This window comes from Silene latifolia, chromosome 10, assembly GCF_048544455.1.
Source record: "Silene latifolia isolate original U9 population chromosome 10, ASM4854445v1, whole genome shotgun sequence".
Taxonomy (NCBI): domain Eukaryota; kingdom Viridiplantae; phylum Streptophyta; class Magnoliopsida; order Caryophyllales; family Caryophyllaceae; genus Silene; species Silene latifolia.
Window position 1 is genome coordinate 162,020,240 of NC_133535.1, and position 21,703 is coordinate 162,041,942.

A 21,703-nucleotide genomic window follows, 5' to 3' on the forward strand; every position below is an offset into this window, starting at 1 on the left:
TCATTCCATGGCAAGACGTGCAATGAAATGGGCAATCCTATTCAGCTGACGAGGACAATAACTTATCGAGATACAATGCGTAGTAGAAATTAAACTAATAATAGAGCGAATAATAAGCTTAGCATCGTGAGAGACGTCCATATTCCCTGTAACTTGAAGAACTAACTGAAGACAATCCGTCGTGGCATCAATGTGTCGAAAGCCATGACTGATAGCATCGGTAATAGCATAAAGAAGAGCCATAGATTCAGCGTGGAGAGGAGAAGAGGCCCAGAACCTAGCAGAATCCTGTCGAAAAACTTCACCATTGGCATACTGAATAAGCCAGCCAGCTGCAGCCTTGAACCCATGTTTCCAAGAATCATCACACTTCAGGCGAACATAATTCGAACAAAGGGTGTGACCAATGAGAAAAACAAGAAAGTAATTGCGAATATTTGTAGATGCAGATAGGTCATCAGAAGTCAGTAAGTCCAAATTTACTTTGGTAGGAAGGCGATGATTTATGCAGGAAGTAACCATAGAAGCTTCAGCCATGATTTGGGTCATAGAAAGAGCAAGATCAGGAGCAACACCATTGAACTTATGACTATTTCTAATGCACCAAATACGCCAAAGTGTACTGATGAAAATAGGAACAGTTGTAACATAATCAGATTTTTGGAAAAGGAAATTAATCCAGTTAATAATCCAAGCCTGGATGGAGATGTTGTGCCCCATCTGTCCACGGATACCCAGAAACGAAGCAGCCCAAATTCTTGACGAAAGGGAGCAGTCGCGAAAGAGATGAGTCGATGTTTCCAGACATGAATCATCCAAACAAAGGCTGCAGGAGTAGTTCCAATCAAGACTTCTCTTCATCCCTTCCTCTCCAACATGAAGGGTTTTAGATTAAATTTTCCAGAGAAAAAGCTTCCATTTTTCATGGACAGGAAGAGACCATAGACGTGTTTTACAGAAATTCAAACGTAAGGCTCCATACGGTGAAGGTCAGTATCTGAGGCTTTTTGCAACCAGAGATTATTTAAAGCGATTGAATAGCCAGTTTTAACTGAGTAAATGCCATTTCTGGTGGCCGTCCAGAAGAGACTATCTTGGGTATCTTCAGTTGGTGAAGTAATTGAAAAAATAGCAGGAGCAACAGACTGATCACAGACAGCGAGAACATATTCCATATTCCACTCCCCAAATTCATTTTGCAACTGACATACACTCATAGATGGCTTTTGAGCTAAATCAGATGCATTTAGCTGAAGGAGTTGTCCAAGTGAAGCGCCCCTTATCCATTTGTCATGCCAAACATCAAGAGTGGAAGGAAAACCTATAGCCCAGGACAAGGAAGAACGCAGCAAATCAATACCCCAAAGTATTCCCCTAGCTCCCCAAGATAAGGACGCATTCCTTATTCCCAAAGGAGCCATAATATTGGTAGGAGTCAACCTATATTTAGAGCCTAAAGTACGCCCAATCAAGCTGGTAGGTTGATGAAGAATTCTCCAGCCCACCTTAGCCAAGAGGCTTTGATTCAAACATCCAATATTCCGGATTCCCAAACCTCCATTAGACTTTGATCTGTGAATGAACAGCTTACTACACCAATGAAGGCAACTCCGATTACTTGTACCACTCCACCAGAATTGTGATAATAAAGAATCAATCTTTATATTCACACTTACCGGCGTCCGTCCAGCAGGTGATAAGAAGTTGTTATTCCAACTAAGAATTCTTGAGCGAACCTTCTCAATAAGTAGTGCAAAAATATCTTTTTTATTCGCACCAAAATCAGTGGGTAAGCCCAAGTACTTACCCATTGCCTTATTACCTGAGACATTCAGAATCTTCATGCATAAACGTGTCATCCGAAAAGTACAATTAGGACTAAAGGAAATAGCTGATTTATCTTTATTAACTTGTTGACCAGAAGCCTGACAGTAAGAACGAAGAATGTTCTTAAGAGCTTGACAAGATTGAGAGGTCGCCTCGATAAAGAAGATAGAGTCATCTGCAAACAGCAGATGAGAAACTGCAGGGGCCGACAAACATAATTTAATTCCACGTAATTCTTGCTTCCGTTGAGCAGACTGTATCATTTGTGATAGAACCTCCGTGCATAGGGCAAAAATATATGGGGAGATAGGATCTCCTTGACGTAGTCCTGTTCGAGGTTTGAAAGTCTTCCCAGCACTCCCATTAATCATGATATCATAGGAAACAGTGGTGATGCAATTCATAATTAAAGAGACCATAGCAGGTGAGAAATTCATATGGATAAGAGTATTATGAATAAAATTCCAGTTTAGACGATCATAAGCCTTACTCATGTCAATCTTTAGAGCTAAAAGACCTTTCTTACCTTTAGTTTTCCTCGTAATATGCTGAAAAGCTCATGTGAAATGAGGACATTGTCACTAATATTTCGTCTAGGAATAAATCCATTTTGAAAATGGCCTACCAAGAAAGGATAGAGAAAGAAGAAAGAAAAAGGAGAGAAAGGGTTGTCAGATATCTAGGGAACGAAAAGGTTTTAACCATTAGAAAGGGTTTTTGTCAATGATTAGATTTTGGGTAAACCAAAAGAAAGAGCAGAATATTAAAGCAAGTTTGGTACGTATGCGAACAAGTGTTGAAGACAGAGAAAGGAAGTTGTAGAGGTTTAGAAACTGAAAAGAAAAACTCCCAAAACGAGAGAAAATTCTCTCTCTAAAAAGTAAAGAGATAGTAATAATTTGTATGATCATTTATTCGAGCCCATTTTCTCTCCATTTCCTCAAAAGAAATGGAGAGGCAAGTACCTATTAATGGTCCGGATCGCATATTGACAAAATCTAACGGTTCTAAATTTACGCATAAAAATAAAGGAAAATGAGGGTGAAAGAAGAAATTATTATTTAAGGAGATTGTGAGAGGAAATGGAGAGAAGAGAAATGGAGAGGATCCATTTCCCATTTATTCAATATGGTTAAAATGAGTTTTTAGTTCAATTTTTCAAGCAAAATATCGAGAATACTTCATAACCAGGTACATATATGGCCATCCATTTATTGTTAAAAGTATGCATAGAAGACTTGGGCAATTTGGAGCAATTTTGCAAAATACCTAAATTGATTTTTTTTTTCGCGAATAAAAAAAGGTATTTTGATAAACTGCTAGTGTAACTCATAAAAGACTATCCCCAGTAAACTAAAGGCTAAGAAGTTATGGTTCAGGTCCTAACTTTTCACATGCGAAGGAGAAATACGAATGTACTTGGTGATTACAATGTCGACAATTCGAATAAAAAAACAAAACTAATTTGTAGCGGTTGTAGCTCTGTTCAACATGTCGAACACCTTGAGAATACAAAATACCTGAATGAAACTTAGTTAGCTCTAAAAGAGAGGCAAGCTTGAAGGGAACTGGACATGCATCCATTGTCGCTCATACACAGCTACATGCTTCCATCCTATCTCTTCAACCAGGGAAAGCTTCAAGTCGTACAATTTCTTCTTCGGAGGTTCTCCGTCCTCTAGGATATCATCCAACACCTAACATGCAACAATGTCAAACTCGCGAACTACCAACATACTCATAGTCAACCGACAAACTGCTTCTGAAAGTCGCAGATTCTCATAATTGAGACAGTCTCGCTATATATTAATACGACAGTTTCACAAGAGACTACAAACATGCACAATAAAAAAGACTGCCAGCAGCCCAGCACTTTAATAGGCTACATACCTTCAGGGCTGTTCCTAGCCTCCCAGAACGTCTCTCCCGAATCACAGAGAGAATTCCATACTTAGATGATTTCACATCTACCCATTTCCGCAACTCCTTATAAGTTGGTTCAAATAAATCTTCTTGTGTATCATTTGACATAGCAGCCTGATCGCTTACAGCATCAGGAGATTTTATTTCAGCCTACAAGGTCAAACCAGTGCTTTTTTTAGTCCAAATCATGGAATGGAAAACAGGTGAAAAACTGAAAAACTAGATACTTCCGAAAGAAATCAGGAGTATTCTTTTCATAGCAATTAAAGAACCTCCTTTCTTTATTAAGTCAGCAAATGCAGTGGTTGTAAGAAAAACACAAAAATAAAAAAGTCTAAAGGCATATTTACAACCTTCAATGATTCAATTTCTGCTAATGCTAATCCTTTCTCGTAAAGAGCTTTCGCAAGATAGTCACGTGTCGTCTCCATTTGCTTCTTGAATCTCTGGCAAATTTAACGACGAAAAATCAAATAAGTAGAACAACAAATGCCGGTAAAACAAAATCAATTAGTTTCCGTAACGCTGTTTGAACATTAATATTATGTAAATTGGTTTTATCCAAAGGACATAACCACCGCAAGTAAACAGCTACAAAAAAACCTGCCATTTGATAATATATGCTTGTAGGTGGTGTTACACACAGATTAACGAAACAAAATAAATGTCGCTGAAAACAACCACCGCCTGGAAAACAATGAGGCAGCTTCATAGATGAGGGGGGCAGAGGTGTTACCATTCTTTGTATATTGCATCGGGGAGAAAGTACAGCATTACAAAATGTTATGCACATTCGACTATCCTAATAAGTTCCTAACATACTACTCACCTCTTCTTCATCATCTTCAGGAACACTTTTTTGTGAAAGATTCTTTGCCAGCTCATCTCTATCAATACTATCAATAACTTCATCAGCTGCACTAATGACCTACAAAACAGTAACAAGTAGTTATGCAAGATATCAAAAATAGAAAGGATGATATAACGAGGTTAAGTTCTATACTTCTATTACAGTAAGAAAATTTTCTTTGGCTGCATGTTTATTTTTTGTGGAAACGGGGATTCGACGGGCTATTCATGAACTTTTTACCTATGTTGAGACTATTATACCATCTACACTGCTTCCCAGTCATTTAAATAGCAAAGTTTTGATCAGTTATGCTGCTAGTTAATAAGCGATCTCATGGGAAAATGCCTATCCTCGTACTACTAAGGTCTAAGAGAATAAAAGTTCTCTTAGTTTTCCCTCCAAATGGATCTACCTCAGCAAAGAAACAAGTGAAATTTTCTTTCAATAGACTTACCTTTTCCTTAAAATATAATCTTATAATTAAACTCTAATTTTTAATTAAATTGAAAACTATGATTTTTTCATTATAATAAAATAAAATTGGTATTAAACTATAAACTATAAGTTAAATTTTTCATAATGCAATTATTATTACTTTAGAGAATAACTTGACACATACTACTAAGTTCGTGACAAAAAATCATTAAACTAATTGGAGAAAATTTATAAAATGAAATCAGTAGTTTTATGGTAAAAATGTATTTTCATAAAAATACACATTTCATAACTTTACTCAATTCTCTTTGATTAGTAGTATTCCATTTCATTTTTTTTTGTTTCATATCAAAATACAATGGAGTGAAATATTAAATATTGATGAGGTGTCAATTTAAAATGTATAAGTATTACCCTAAAAAACACACTATATATACCGCGCATGCATTGCGCAAGATCTATACTAGTCTAATATCAAGGAAATTGGGTGCACGTAGTCACATACAACAAAAAAGAAACACATCAATATACTGGGTATATAAATGCAAAAACTTTGTAAGAGCTCTGCTTCTCCATATACTTCTATATCTTGAAAATGATAGTAACTTAACACCACAAAATCGAATCACGCTTTAAATAGTCGTATAAATGATCCAACATTGAACAGTGAGGACAAAAAGCGGCAAATTACCTCTTCCAAGTGACGACACTTGTCCTTCAGGTTATCTTGAGAAAGCACACCTTCCAGGATCTTAGCAAGTAAAGGGGTGTACTTGGGATATTCAGACTGTAAAGCAACATACAATATTCCAACATTTTAGTAAACAACTAGATACTCAAAACATTTTACTAGACAAACAGAGTTTGGACCACGAAGAATCCATTGTTGACAACAGAATAGTTTCCTCTTTCAACAGTGGTAATAGTGTAATACCAAGCGCAGTTATTAATGCATTTGATTGCTTTAGATGTTAAATCTAAATGGAAAAAGGGAAACTTTCAGCTTCATTATCAATTTATCATTATTATTTCTTCCAAACTGCAGCAATGTTTATTGCATATTGTTCGAAATAAATAAATTACAGATCCATACAGATGTAGAGCAAACTTGTGATAATAGAAAGCATATCACCTTCAAAGATAAAGATAACTTTTTCCATTCCGAGCGCTCTTCGTCGCTGTTCTGCTTCAGGCTTGTTAAAAAGTTTATCTTAGCATCCCTCACCTAAGAAGACAGAACGATAATGTAAATAGATACTACTAAAATGTATACGAGATTAAAAAAACATGGATAGTCAGTCATTCTCGATTTCTCGTGCAACAATTACCTCTTCTACTAGCCGCTCAGCTACACTTTTGGTAGATGATCCAGAAGAACTCTTTCCCTTCTCTTCATCAGGCTGATATATTAGGCAAGAGATTAATGAACAGCTTAGCATTGCAATGACATAATATATTATACTAGCACAAACTCGTAATATAGAATTGATATGTGTATTTCAACAACCTTATTAGGAGGCACTACATAAGATATCTGATAAGAGACGGGATTCTTTTTAGGGTCCCCTCCACCTTTATTCCCTGAATAAGATAACTTTCCGTATGAAATAGCTCCAACAAGAAGTGATCCCTCAGGACAATTCTGCAAACAGAAAAGTTAACTAGTCAATGAGAAATAGCTGTATGCTATGGCATGAGGTCATGGACTCATGTTGCAAGCGACTTTAATACCTTTGGAAGTTTGTCCTTTGTTGGTGGACCAACATAGAAAGCTTCTTTTAATCTGCAACACAAATACCAAGGAAATGCATGACAGAGAAGCTGGTCGGGAGAAGGTGAAAAACATTTTTTTACATGAGAAAGCATACCCTGGGACCAAAACGGAGGATTTAAAGCTACCATTTCCTGTCATATGGCCATCAGGTTGAGAATAAAAACTTAACCGGACAACTTCCTGAAAAAAAAAAGAGAACAATATCCTGTCGATAAATATGTATAATATGAATAGACCCGGTCGGAAGGAGGGCAAGAAAGCCGGAATCCTTGCTGAACCAAAACCTACAGGTGTGGGGAGTGGGGCTGGGGGGATTAAAATGTGAAACGGGCAAGATTGTAAAAGATAGAAGAACAACTACCTTGTCCTCCAAAGTCCTCTCAATGAATATGACGAGAGTTTTCGTTTTCTCTAATAGTTGCATGTCATCATGCCTGAATGGAAATAAAAACTCTGTGAGCACTGCACACCATTTATCTCCCAACTATCCAGTCAACGTAATGCATTAATTGCCTTAAGGCCCTTAACAGGTAAAATGAACATTTTCTGAATTTGTGATGTCAACTTCTATTTACCTTAAATACAGTTGCAAGGTAAATTCACCCTTAGGAAGTCTTGTAGCTTTTGGATAAACATCACCCACAGCATATACACGCTACATTCAAAAGCACACAGCAGAGGTGACGGAAATTAGAAGTCAAACGCAATCAAATGTACGAACAGGAATATTTTTAGGTTGACTAAGTAAGATGATTTCATGATATCAACGTAGAAGTTTGTACTGGAACATGAAACAGGAAGGTACAAACGGGATGGGAAGGATGCACCAGATACGCAAACGCCATATATTTTCTTAGATACACAGAACAGCCACCAATAGCTCTTCTTCAAAGGTAACATCAGTAATAGGCTCTTAATGTACATAGAAAAGGACATTACAATCCTAGATAGGAAACTAAAAGCCAGGACAAACCTTGTTCACATCTGAGATCATATAGAACTGTGACTCAAACTTTGTATCGTACACGCGATTATTAAGTAGAGGAATATATGGCTTTACTTCAGCTCCATCCTCTAGTTTAAACTTGTAGCTGTGAAGAAATAGACAGGGACATGATTAACTCGGCGGCAATGAAATAATGGTAAGAACATCATTGACATTAATAATTACTCCCAAGACTCACGTTAGAGTCATTGCTAATATTTGCTTCCCTGATGGTAATCTGTCCCGATTTGTTGGAAGAGTACGAAGTTGGCTCTCTACTGGACGGAATGGAATTCTAACCTGCATCCAAGAAAGCGTAGTTACAATTGAACTATTTTTACCAAAGAGTGATGCTGATGTACAAAAAGACACCAAAAGGCTCACACCCATATACAAAGGAAAACTGGATAATTATCTCTCGGACTACCATGATTTATTATATCTAAAAACTGAGGAGAAGCCAAGTACCAGTTAAAAGGTAACACTTACCCCAATCATACAACACACCCATATACAAAGGAAAACTGGATAATTATCTCTCGGACTACCATGATTTATTATATCTAAAAACTGAGGAGAAGCCAAGTACCAGTTAAAAGGTAACACTTACCCCAATCATACAACAGTTTCAAAAGTGAGTTTGGACTCTTTTAACATAAAATAATAAAATTGATAAATTCCTTTTATTCCTTCTAAACCACAATAATTTGAAGTCCCAAGGCACATAATGAAATATCAACAGCTTCACTCTTTTGACAACTGAAGACAATCTTACCTTATTAAGAGAAGCCGAAGGAACCAGATTCTCAGACGATAGCAAGCTGCCAACATCTACCTTTACAGGAGCGTCACTCCCACCAAGCATCAATTCCTCATTGCTTATACTGACACCATGAAATTCAATCTACACATTTACATAACGAGCAGAAGTTTAAGCTTAAGATGAGTAACACGATTACCAAAGTGATAACAGGGTATAAGCAAAACTTGAAGCGGCAACAAGGTACATATTTCCAAATACATATAACATGCTCTACACAAGATTAGACACTACACAAATTAATATCCAGATAAGCAAAGTTCATCCATCATGGACTATCAGGACGACACACGAGCACAGTGAAAAATCAGTGAAACGGAAAAAGAGAACTTAACTGACCAGGAGTTTTGCACAAACACTTCTACAATCCTAGATAAACCTAGATGACTAATTTTTGTAGGAATTCAACTCAATCAGCCTAAGGCTATGTTTGGGTACACTTTAAGAGGGAAAGGGAGGAAAGGACACATGGCAGAGACATTATTTTCTAATCATCCAATAGTGTTAATGGCCTTACCACAAGAACTTAAGAAGTGTTCAGATTCAAAATGCAGAAACAGGTCCGACAACCTGTCTATCTGACCATGACTCTCTTTCCTTAGAAGACAAGACACACATATGGAGAAAAAAGTTGCAGGTGTTCTTCTCTCCGGCATATTGGTTCGCTTTTTTAACCTTTATAAAAGCCATGAAGCCCATGATCCTGTACAAAAAGCATGTGCAGGAGACAGCATGCAATGTAACCCATGCCTACTCATTACTAAACACAGTTCCAGGCAGGCAGACAGCGCAGGTGTTATCCTACCAAAGAGGCATTTCAGGATACCAATTTAACAAATTCATCATTCTGTCACGGCTTTCCAATATGCTTGGCCGCACAAACATGATTGCTGAGAAATAAGAGATAACAAAAGGCCCAGAGGAATGCTTGAGATGAAAGAGTGATTCAAAGTAACTTCCTCCCAACTACATTAGTGATTAGACTATGTTCCACTAATTTCCAGGATCCCAAATTTGTTTTTGATAGTAAGAGATATTATTAATTCAGGAATATAAAAGAGGTGACGCCTATTTACGAAAAGACATTAAAGAGAGATGTTCCAAAACGGTAAAAACTATGAACCCAGAACCAGCCATCCATTCATCTTCAAAGGTTAAAATTCAAGCCCGATATAAACTAATACAGGTTGATGAGACTTCATGCAGAACTTCTATAACAAGTTTAAAGTGATGTGGCCTACTTTATTGAACAAGTTGACACATAGTCTAAATCCTGGTCATGAACTGCGATGTACATTTGTACTCAGCTGCTATGGTGAAAGCAATATGCATCTCAAATTTCAAATAACCTCAATGCAATAAGTAGGGTTCCAAGGTAAGAAAGCCAATGAGCATGATCCAAGCAAAAGGACAAAAAAGGAATAACAAATGGGAAATTAGAACAGATAATAAGAACACTAATTGACAATTGTACCTCAAAATCTACAATTGTTGTCTCCTGACTTCCAATTCCACTAGACCAAAACTGAGCTATAGCTAATTCAATTGTCCTACCACCTTCTACAGCAAAGGCGAAGGTCTTGGCTGATGGAAAAGAGAACGTGACCACTTTCTCCGTTTTCATGTATCTTTTCAGAGGAGAAAGCTGCAATAACAACATAGATATAGACCAAACGCTGTCGGTTAATGCATGAATAAGGATAAAAACCGCATAATCAAGCACCAAAAAACGATAATAAATCTCCCTGTTAATTTTATTAATTATTAAAAGAATTTTTAATAAAAAAAGGAAAGTTTCCAAACCTGTACAGCATCGACAAAAAATCTACGAGATGTATCAAAACCAGATGTTCGCATTGTTGCCTCAATCCACGTAGCACCAAGAGGTACTTCAATATATCGCCTTTCTATGTGACCTGGTAAATAAGAGATTGCTGACTAATGATGTGGAAAGCTTATACTCACAGAATAGATGTCACAACTTGGATTTACTACCTACATTATTCTATCTCACCAACCAGCTTATTGGGTATTAGGAATGAGACGACAACCACCTACCATTTGCATGCTTTCAGAGATCTTCGTAATTCCTTCTTGTAGTAAGATGTCAGGAATCACATCCACTAAACACAATACAGTCAAGACATGGGCGGCAGTTTGGGCAAGATTACTATATGACTATACTATCACCATGTCCACTAAACACTATAGAGTCATAAGCTATAGTACTCAAAAAGTGTTCGAAAGGATCAGGATACAAAGATCCAACACTATGGTCCATGAATAATATGTAAGCTGGCATTAAATCAAATTCATAGGGTGCTCTGTTTACACAAGGATAGATGGAGGAAGGTAGAATTTCTATGTAACCAAACATCTAGACTCATAATGTACCTGGATGGAACTGCATGCCCCTCAGGGATACCACAGGTGGACAATTTTTCACAGCCATTGCCTTTGTAATGGTTACTGGAATTCTAAATAAAGGACCTCGCAACGGGGCCTTGCTATCAATCCCATAGACCTCAAAATAGTGTAGGCCATCTTCAAGATTAGTCGGATCGACAATCACACTGTGGAAAAGATAAGAGATAAAAGCTTAGAATAAAATAGTAGAGCAACAAAAGCATAGAAAATATAAGTCACATGCAAGCGGAATAAAACTATTCAAAAAGCTAGAAGAAAGGAAAACGTTTTTAGGGAATCTGATATATGAGCTGCATTTAAGAGTCGCCTGAAATACAGTTACCGCTGAAAATGCTACAACCTCTATCAGTTACTTGACTCCCATTGCAATTTGATAGTTTTGATTGTAAATCAGTTGACAAGCAAGAAAATAGCTCGTTTCAAAGAGGATGAAATAGATAGCACTAAAGTGACCAAACTATCTGGATAACAGAGACCGTATCCCGAGAAGAGCCTATAGTCGGCTTGTTTAAGGGCAGAAACCGGAAAGAAGACAATAGACGGTAAAATCCCAAATACCACAAATTGATTAATGTAACCAATAGCTCAGTTATACGCAACATAGAGCAAGAAACAGAATATTGACACTAAAGAACTTCAAACGTCTTTATCCTAACTTTTCACTCTTTTATCAAGATCTTGTGAAAGAAAAGACTCAGTCCCTATATGAAGTTCTTTGTGAAAAACTTAATAGCAGCTTCGTACGGAGTACTAAGTATTATACGTAAAAAAACTAAGGCCCCTCTCCAGAATAATTAAGTAATATCTACAATGCAGGTTGTCTTGAAGAGCACAAAAGGTGGTGTTCTTCCTTAAGGTAACATAGAATAAATAAGCAGGTTACCAAGTGCAGACAGTGAAGCCTATTTACTACAGCTCACCTGCTCACATAATTGTTTTTTCATTTGCAAGCCAGTATAAAGGGAGTTTGATTCAGGAGGCTACATATAATGAGCAGACACCCGCTAAACGTATCATTGTACCAAATCCTTCTACTAATACAGATTTACATGCACAAACCTAGATTTTGAAAGCTCAGTGCTCTGAAACATAATATCTCCTCTCCAAGCTATGACTCTATCATGAGGAACAAAGGGAATAACAGAGCCTCATACACTTCCATAGTGTGTATAAAAATAAAATTTCTAATTTGCACTAATCTAGAGGCTTTCAGGATGCTTCTAAACACATTCTATAAGTAAAGATACAACATGAAATTATGAATATAAAATGAATCAGCAAAATTGGTTGCGCTACATAATGTATTAGATGAATGTATGCTAAAACGCTTGCAAGACACACGCCCTAGAATGATTCAGATCACACATTCCCAACAAGTGAACAAGCCAGTTCTCCAAAAGAAGGATGTGACAATATTGACAGGAAATCAAAGCAGGAGACAACACATAAATGACCGACCACTGAGGTAATGATATAAAAGATGCACCATAACCATTAAGCCTTGAACCAAAATTGAAAATAGCCAGTAAAGAATACAGTGACTAACTTGAAACTACGACCATTATGAGTCAGGAGAAGATACTCGGGAGCCTTCACAACTGTTGTGTCGCTGGAGTGCAACTCAATACATTCCTCAAACGGAACCAAGTCATCTAAATTGCTTGCATCCCTGTGGAATTTTGGAGCAACTTGCACCGTCCACTGTTGACAACAATACATTAGATTCTAAAAGGAAGAATCAAACGAAATTTAAATGCCTCAGTTATTTATAGATTAATTCGATAGACTAACCTCAGCAGGCTGTTGACACGCAAACGCTTCTCTCAAGTAGATTCCTCGAAAAGTAGGTGCTGCATGCAAAAAAATGTAAATTACATTAGTAATTCACATACAAAGTTTTCTCTGCCAAGCTTCACTAAACCGCATTTGAATTACGCTTTCAGACTACAATGAGCTAGTACTCTAAAATCTAGAAGTATTAGACATAGTTATAGCAACACACATGAGTAGCTTAGAAAATGAAATACTCATAAGTTGTAGTCGAGGATCTTGATGATTAGTAGAAGCCATACTTATGTATAAAAGATACGACTCCACAGGTGGGATCATGTGTCCCATATGGAAAAAGCGCTCCTACGGATTCTAATGTGACCTGACATGAATGACAAAGCAGGCTAACTCTTAAATCTACAAGCAACACTAAATCTATCAGCAATTGGACAGTAGAAGTGCACAGTATAGAATAATGTAAATGCTGAGCTACTACCCTGAAGCATATTCCTTTGCAGGTAAGCTCACAAAGATAGAAATTATCATCGGCTCTTACGACGGATCACATATCAGTCAAGAAGTATGTAACTATGGTCTCAGGTTTAGTAGATCAGTTGTCACTAGCCTGATGTAGTGTTCCCTTATAAATTTGGAAAATGACAGACAGCAAAACTCAACAGCAGTTGTAGGAGTCGGGGACTCCAGAATATAAGGAATACAACGACCACAACTGACATTGACATCAAAACACCAGCTAAGCTCGCCACATAGAACAGGCAGCAGGTGATCTCATGAAGAAGGATAGACTCTTATTTGGGGAGGACTTTCCAGTGAAGCTGATATCTGAAGAACACTAATAAGTTGACACGCTCCAATATGTTCTCCAACTTTCAAGAGCCAAACTTCAATATGGTTTAGCAGATTATTTCCACAACTAGCCAACAGTAGATTGAGCTTTTATACCGTCCGTCATAATTTATGAGATAAGTCTCTACTTCCGTACAGATATCTAAATAATCGTAATGGAATGCATTGCTTCAATAATTTATTTAAAAAATTAATATGCTCATGAGAAAACAAAAGACCATTAAATTTTTAATCTACTTGGAGTCTAACTGTCTAAGGATTAACCAGCAAAACGATGCAGAAATATAGGAAGCGCACGAGAAAGGCTTACTTGTCTTTCCGGATAAATTAGTTTTCACTTCATACCAAACAGAAGGAGCATCAAGAGATCGTTTAACATATTCAAATGCCCTGAAGAAAAAGAAATACATCGTCAACAAGGAAAAGATTAAGGATAACACAATCTTGTAGTAGCATGCAAGTCGTGAAATAAATACTAACTTGTCTACTTGCATAAGGCCCATTCCTGTGGTCAACTTCTCCTCTGGCACACTACTTATAGGAACACATGTATTTTCAAGAGCTCTACGCACACTGTATGGACTAGTATGAATACCCTCAGCCTGATGAAAGCAAAGCATAAAGTGATGGAAATCAGTTCAACAGAAACATACTGAGTTATAGTAGTTGTTGCAAACAAACTAAAGCATGCCAATACCTTCATTCCACTTAAGACTAATGCAATTCCTCCACAAGCAGATGGAGAGGACATTGAGGTTCCATTCATGAGCATTCGACGTTGAAGGGTCCATGTTGGAACAGGAGCAACGGCTCCCCCAGGTGCACTTACAGAAACACCAAGGTCTCCATCTGCAGTCGGCCCTCTACTGGACCTGCATCCCAACCAACCTCACAAAGTCAAGATACGCTACAGACTAAAAAAAAAGTACAGGAGAATGCAAAGCTGATTACTTCAGATCCAAGAGCAGCAAGTCAGCAACGACGGCAAGGTTAGGAAAATATACCATGTGTATTCTAGACCCTCGTTCGGTGCTTCCACGACGCAATGAGCCCCAGCAGCCATTGCAGGTGAAACATAAGCACCAATTCCTATAATGCTTGACGTAGTGCCTCCAGGTGCTCCGACAGTGCTTAATGCTGGCCCCTCATTTCCGGCACTGCTGACAAATATCAAGTGATGCTTTTCTACAACCTAGAATTGTCACGATAAAGATTTCATGCTTATTACATGGCAACAAAATGTCAAAGATGGAAGAGGACAAACAACGTAGGTTAGCAAACATAGCAAACATTTTATATGTATTAAATTTCTAGTAGAAGTGTAGAACAGATCAAAGCAAAAACAGAGCAAAATTACCTCATTAATTAGGTCCACAAACCGTCCATAATCTGGCAGCAACGAAGGTTCCCCATAGCTCATGTTGATCAGATCACATTTGTGCTGCAAGGGACAAGAAACAAAAAGTTGCTGTGATCATAGGAATGAGATTAAATGATTACGAATGCAGCACATAGATAAGATGATAGATTTTAACCCACGGGTTATCACAATATCTCAAGATAATAGTAGAATTATAGATACAAGGATGACCGGTTTATTACTATGTCCCAAGACAGTCTAAATACCAACATAAACGTCTTAAAGACAAAGAGTGTAAATATTCAAGAAGTCAAAGCAAGATGTAAACATCCTCCACAACTCTCATCTCCCAAAAAACAAAGGGGTGACATCACATCTATAACAGAACCCCTTAAACAAGATATTAGTAAGCTGGTAAAGATAAATCACATTATGGCCACATATCTGTTAAAGCATTCAGGAATCTCACCTCCACAGCGGCAATTATAGCGCGAGTCAAGCCTGTACCTGTTTCCATTGAGCCCAGTCGAGCATCACCGATCTTACAGGATACAATCTGGGCTCCAGGAGCAACTCCATTCAACAGGGGTTCCTGTAGATTAGAATCTCCTCCCTTGCAATTAGAAGGTGAAATGCAGCAAACAATTTATAGAGAGAGATGGAGGAAAAGACTGAACCTGAGGGTGGAAAGCTGAGGCAATCCCAGCAACATGAGTTCCATGGGGTGAGCAATCAGTTACAATGCTTAAGAGATTCCCTTCTTCATATACATTAGTTACAAAGGTACATGCATCTAGTTTGCTAAATATACCAAACTTTCTTTCGATCCTGCAACAAAGATAAAAATACTATACAAAATAAGGTTATATAGAAAAGTTGAATGGCTCGTGTCATCTGTTTGAACTTATTGTGCATAGAATGATGAAGTTGCTGGATTGCAACTACCTGAAATTTGTAAGAGGGACAAAATCTGCAAGTTTCCCTTTGTCTGGTTCATCCTCAAGACTCTGGGTGTCAAGGGCAACCCTCCAGAGTTCTCCATCATGCCAGATAACAGCATCAATCACAGGTCCCTTGTCCTCATAGCTCTGAGCACAAGAAATGGTTCAGAAAAGAAGTACCACATATGATAAAGCTAAAAAACTAAGTCCCTCAGAGTCCGACACTTACATCAGCTTGCTTTTGCAAAAAGTCCACCCTGCTCTGGAGATCCTCACGCAACCTTTTAAGATCATGATCTTCAACCTTCCTATGTTTCTAAAAAAGAATTATGTTAAAAGTCAATATAATAGAAACCCATGCCCAATTGCAGGAAGGAACAAGCGAAACATTGTAGACACTCTCTGTACAGAAGGTGGCTCTAAGAACTCTAACCAATGTCAGGAGATAACAAATGTCATTAGTCACTAAAACGAGAAATGTCCATTCCTCGCCCACAACTAAAATCACTAAGGAAAAGGAAAGAAACTTTTGAAAGAATGTAAAATAGGAAAGGGAGAAGAGATTTTTTTTACTTTTTATTCTATCCAATCATCAATCTGATATATGGAATACTAATAAAAAAAATATCAAGAGATCACCAGTAATGCCAAATGAAGGAACATCAAGCAACTATGATAGTTAAGTTTCTCAAACTTAGAAGGGTGAACATTTATTTTTACCAAAAGTTCAAGCTTTCAGCATAGAGGTTAACGGCGTATTTGGATAGCATTTAAAGAGGGATGTGGAGGGGGGGATGAAGGGGAGAAAAAAGGGGTTTCTCCAAATTTATCCTCTGCTGGAGGAATTTTGCTTTGTCTTAGAGGATGGGAAATGAAGATTTCCCTACCCTCCGTTTTCCTTCAACCCTATTTGTTAACCATGGAATTTGTATTTCCCCGGTCCCCTTCCTCCCCCCTTCTCCTCCAATTCCCTCTATCCAAACAAACCACGAATTTCTCATCAAGATATAGAGGAAACGCATACATGAAGTCTGGAACAAAATTTTGATATAATGGGCCACATCGAACCTTATCAAAATCATGAAGGTTTGTTACGGCTTCAGCTATTGCTTCCTGATTCCTCTCATCCCATTTCTTCCTTCTCTCCGTCTGCACATAGAAAGAAAGATTTCAGCATTGGTGGCTACTGAAACAAAACATAAGAGAAGCCAAAAAAAATCCATGTACCTTCAAACGGGATGTGAGATCATCAGTAAATAGCTCATAGACCAATTTATAACCAACATGCCATTCTCCAGAAGGATTCTTCCATGCAGGATTCACCACCAATGAGGAACCTGTTAGTACATGCACAAATTGGAAACATCAGGTTATAGCAGTATAAAGCAAATAAGGTAAACTTCCAGTGTATACTACACAGACACAGTAACTCTGGCGAAAGGGATCACCAAAGGAGCAATCAGCTGATGATACTTCTGATGTCCAAAGTTAACTACTCAAGGGAGTACATATAATATTCATGGCTAACAAATTAGAAGAAAGATGATGGATACAATGCAAAGACTACGAGTAAAAAGAAAGAAAATCTGAAACAGCCACTCCAGGATGATATGGAGATGTTTCATATGAATGCCATTGTTGGCTTAACAAAGACACGTGGGATCTCAAGCGCTTGAACTTGAGACTGGGCGTTTCTTCATAATAATGCATTACCAATTTTTTCAACTTTGTCTAGAAAGATGCAGAAACTCATGTGACAAAAAAAAGCATGATCATGGATAATCCCTAAATAAGACTAAGCAACCTGTAGAAAATATTTAACATGTCGTATCATTTTGAAAAGAAAATCAATATATTTGTGCTAAATGTAAAGTACATACTAAGCACAAATGCAATAATTACTTGTTAATAAACAATATGACCTCACTTAACACCACTGAGAAACAATCTTAACTCTACATGAATAACTGATCCCTTCTCATCATGTCCAAGTCCTATGAACCAATTCAGTGAATAACCAACCTGAAGCTCCACAAATGCAGCCATATTCATCAGCCTTCACCACAGTAGATGTGTCAACATCCCCACTTCCAGTACTGATAAAAAAACAAGAAGATTATATCATTATAAGTGCAGTTTTAAAAAGACGGAATGAAACATGATATTATCACCTGTACAAGCTGGAGTCTGGTCAATTTAAATGTATTTGCACCAGGAGGGGTGCTATGCACCTTCTCCCTCCAACCTTCTCTTCCACCTTCTCCCTTTACTCTCTCACAATCGATTAATTTAGTATATATCGTGTGGGGTCAGAAAACAAGTGAATGAAGCAAAATAATCGATATTTTAATCGTTGTGAGAGGAGAATGTAGAAGAGAAGGTAGAAAAGAGAAGGTAGATAATATTTCTCTTGCACCAGTAATGTTAAATAAACCTTGACTAGATAATAAAAATACGGGCAGAAGGAAAAGGAGGTTTCTAGACTTCAAACTTAATGATACACTAAATGAGAGCACATTCAAAGTTACAAAGATAAACAACAAAACTAGGATACCAAGCATCACATTGCCCCGAACTTCTAAAATATCAAGATCAACCTTTTTCGCAAAGGAGTTAAACAGAAAAAAAAATTTAAGAGTAAAATCATACAATCTGCTTTTTCATAAGAAAGCGGTCAAATTATACCAGTCAAGGACGTCCAAAACTTTTGGCTTCCCATCTGATGTCTCTTGTAGACCAGCGGCAGCAGGATCTACGCCGGAATCTGAATGCAGGCAAATGGAAAGCCACCGTAAATAAATATATCGAAGAAACTCAGTCCTGTATGCCACAGATGAGCATAATACACAATAACACTAGATACGAGTACTTTATAAATACTAATCACCTTTCCACTACTATAGTTCCGAATTGAAACAGAACCCGCTAACTTCAGCAGCTCATCCAACTTATATACTAGTCAAGTTATCACTCACTAGAAGATACACATTAGATACTTCAAATGATTTACCGTTTGCCAAAAAATGGCATCTATTTGCATTGTCGATACAAAATTCCTAGCTCCTCAGTCCTCTAGAAGCCAGCAAAGTAGAGATGATGCACATTTTACACCTTTAACCAAATTCCGGGCATAATCAACTCTTACACTACTAGATCAGTGCCAAAACACCACAGCTCCTATAACTAATATGCTTGCCAAGTTATCACTCACTCGAATATACACACTCAATATTTCAAACGATTTATCGCTTGCCAAAAAATCGATATCTACTATATTTGCTGATGCAACCCCTAGCTCCTCTAGTAGCTACGGAAATTCGCAAGTAATCGATCTCGCAAAGTCCAAACAAATTCAAGAATAGGGACAAATAGATCTCTATACACAAACAAGACAAAACATAGACGCAATCATCAAATCCTCAGCATATTCATAATCTAGTGCAAAGGTACTAAAGAAATACTCCCTCTGTCCCGGTCATTTGTTGTCCTTTTCCATTTTTGGGTGTCTCAGTCATTTGTTGTCCTTTTTATTTTAAGAATGAATTTGATGAGTAATTTGATCATTCATACCTAATTTATTCCACTTGTCATTTAGTAATTGGCTCCCGGTTTTTGTGCCAAAATCAAAGGACAACAAATAACCGGGACGGAGGGAGTATAAATAAATCGTCACCTCGTTAGTAACGAGTTAACCACAAACGCTAAACTTACAAGCTCATCAAATGGATTTTCGTTCGTCAACGAAGTATGGATTACAAAATAATCAATATATTCCGATTCGAAATCGAAACAACAACAACAACAACAAAAAGTATTACGAATCATACATGCACGTAAACATGATGAAATCATAAATCCTCATATATACTCAAAAATAAAAAGCAAATCATAAATAAATATATGATCTAATAAATCATATGATTGCTCATCAAGTAACAATCATTTCCGATTATTTTTTTTAACACAAATAATCATAATCGCACGTGCAAATCAACAAAAAGTAATGAGCAATCAAATGATTGCCAAGTGATTATATACATTTGATTAAAATTTAAAATACTCGTCACAAAATAATCAAAACGTAAAGAACCTAAAATAAACACAAAAGTCAATATAATACAATTTTCGATATTTTGAAAAACGTATACAATCAAATGAAACAGAGAAAGTACGATTAAAATGATATCGAAAAATTACCGAAAATAGCGATGATAACGCCGCGGCCATCGTAGTTAGGATACGCATCAATAAACTTATCAGCAGCAATCTCTCGTTTAGGCATAAGAGAAGCAAGAAAAGAGGCTTCAGATTGCTTAAATTTACCGATACTGCCACCACCACCGACGACAGCAGCAACTTCAGAGACGGAAGAAAACGACGTCGTAGAAGAGGAATGAGTTTCAGGCATCGCTGACGTAGCAGTCCGAGGTGTAAAACGACGTCGTAGTAAGGGGAGGAGGTGGAGTTTGAGTTTACTTGAGGAAGCGAGAGTCAAATGGTGTGGTCCAGCATAAGTGTGTAATAATGAGGGCATTTGTATGAGGGGTAGAATGGTAATTTCAGCAGAAGCGGTGGTTGTTGACACGTAGGAGACTAGAAGGTGAAGTTCAGTGAAGGACTGAAGGAGACTATGGGATTGGGTTGGAGAGTGGTGCTTTGGCTTTGGGAGGTGTGAAATTACAACATTTGTCCTTTTGCTTGGGTTGGGTTTTGAGCCTTTGAGGTGAGTTGACCAATGGATTTCATAATAGATTTGGTAGGTTGGATTGAATTATGCGGATCACAAAATCTCATTTGTGACGGCACGTATCCGTCACTTTGAAGTGACGGATACCATTTTTCCTCACAAATGACCCATATAGAGGAGAGAGGGAAGCACATGGGAGTGCCCCCACCTTGTCCCCCTATTCGTTTTGTGAGTGGCATTATCCGTCACTTGCTCCGTCCCGTCTTCAGCAAGACTTATTGTATGCGGATATAGTTAGGTTGATTGTATTGGATAATTTGGATTTGTTTTGTGTTCGGATTAGGTTGAGTCGGGGTTAAGTTACTCTGAATTTGAATGAGTTTTGGGAATGTTAGTATGAACTCTCTAAGAATTTAAACTACAAACTTTATATCGAATTTGGTTGAATCAGCTTAATTTTACTTGATATGAGTTAGATCGGTCAATTTGGTGGGAATTATGAAAATGCTAGTTGTGTTGGATGTGTTAGTACTTAAATTAAAGTGAATCAGGTTAACGCATCTCGTGTACCTTGTGTTCGAATGAGTAATCGAATCGACTCTTGTGTTGCTTTGTCTATTTGGATATGAGCTAGAATGATCAATTTGGCTTTGGATTAGTTTTCGCCGGAATAATTCGTGACACACATCACACAAGTGAGATTGGATTAGACCTGACAAACTGGTAAATAGGGTCAGATTTCATATTTTGTCAATTCGGGTTCGAGTTTGAAAGAATTCAGGTCGGGTTGGTCATTTCAGGTTCAATTCATATTCGGGTGAGTTGTTATCAAGTTATTTGGTATAATGATCAGTATGCGATTATAAATATTCGGGTTGGGTTCAGTATGGTCGGGTCAATTTTGGTGTTGTGTGCGGGTCAGATTATGTTGACCAGGAGTATCCCCTACCGACAGCTGGGGCAATCTCCTTCGGGGTACTGAAGGCAATTTAATGGGTTGACTCCTCCCAAGTTTGGCTTTTTCATTCGAACTTGTG

The 21,703-nt window shown here is 37.6% G+C and overlaps 2 protein-coding genes across 2 annotated transcripts; both read right to left on the reverse strand.

Moving 5' to 3' along the window:
• Positions 1-861, reverse strand: LOC141608812 (uncharacterized). Its single transcript, XM_074428158.1, has one exon. It carries the CDS (start codon positions 859-861, stop codon positions 1-3), a length of 861 nt encoding a protein of 286 aa, XP_074284259.1.
• Positions 862-3,204: 2,343 nt separating this feature from the next.
• On the reverse strand, positions 3,205-20,680 carry LOC141606787 (tripeptidyl-peptidase 2). Its single transcript, XM_074426094.1, has 34 exons — positions 20,177-20,680; positions 18,665-18,743; positions 18,002-18,075; positions 17,207-17,316; positions 17,048-17,128; positions 16,209-16,295; positions 15,984-16,126; positions 15,716-15,866; positions 15,508-15,630; positions 15,036-15,119; positions 14,683-14,870; positions 14,376-14,550; positions 14,159-14,280; positions 13,989-14,068; positions 12,833-12,891; positions 12,588-12,742; positions 11,009-11,187; positions 10,418-10,530; positions 10,089-10,259; positions 8,570-8,698; positions 7,994-8,094; positions 7,783-7,900; positions 7,385-7,464; positions 7,171-7,243; positions 6,904-6,989; positions 6,767-6,818; positions 6,543-6,677; positions 6,364-6,435; positions 6,168-6,260; positions 5,727-5,822; positions 4,580-4,678; positions 4,104-4,196; positions 3,718-3,900; positions 3,205-3,524 (listed from the first exon to the last, which is right to left on the reverse strand). The coding sequence occupies exons 1-34, from the start codon at positions 20,511-20,513 to the stop codon at positions 3,369-3,371; spliced, it is 4,077 nt and encodes a 1,358-aa protein (XP_074282195.1). The 5' UTR covers positions 20,514-20,680; the 3' UTR covers positions 3,205-3,368.
• Positions 20,681-21,703: the final 1,023 nt, after the last annotated feature.

Bases quoted from the DNA above. Each gene is read 5' to 3' on its own strand.
- LOC141606787 (XM_074426094.1), bottom strand. From the start codon at position 20,513: ATGCCCTCATTATTACACACTTATGCTGGACCACACCATTTGACTCTC. The intron at 15,867-15,983 runs GTAGTTGCAATC...TCTTTGTTGCAG, and splicing joins GTCCCTCTTACAAATTTCAG to GATCGAAAGAAAGTTTGGTA. The intron at 6,261-6,363 runs GTAATTGTTGCA...CTGTCTTCTTAG, and splicing joins CTGAGCGGCTAGTAGAAGAG to GTGAGGGATGCTAAGATAAA.
- LOC141608812 (XM_074428158.1), bottom strand. From the start codon at position 861: ATGAAGAGAAGTCTTGATTGGAACTACTCCTGCAGCCTTTGTTTGGAT.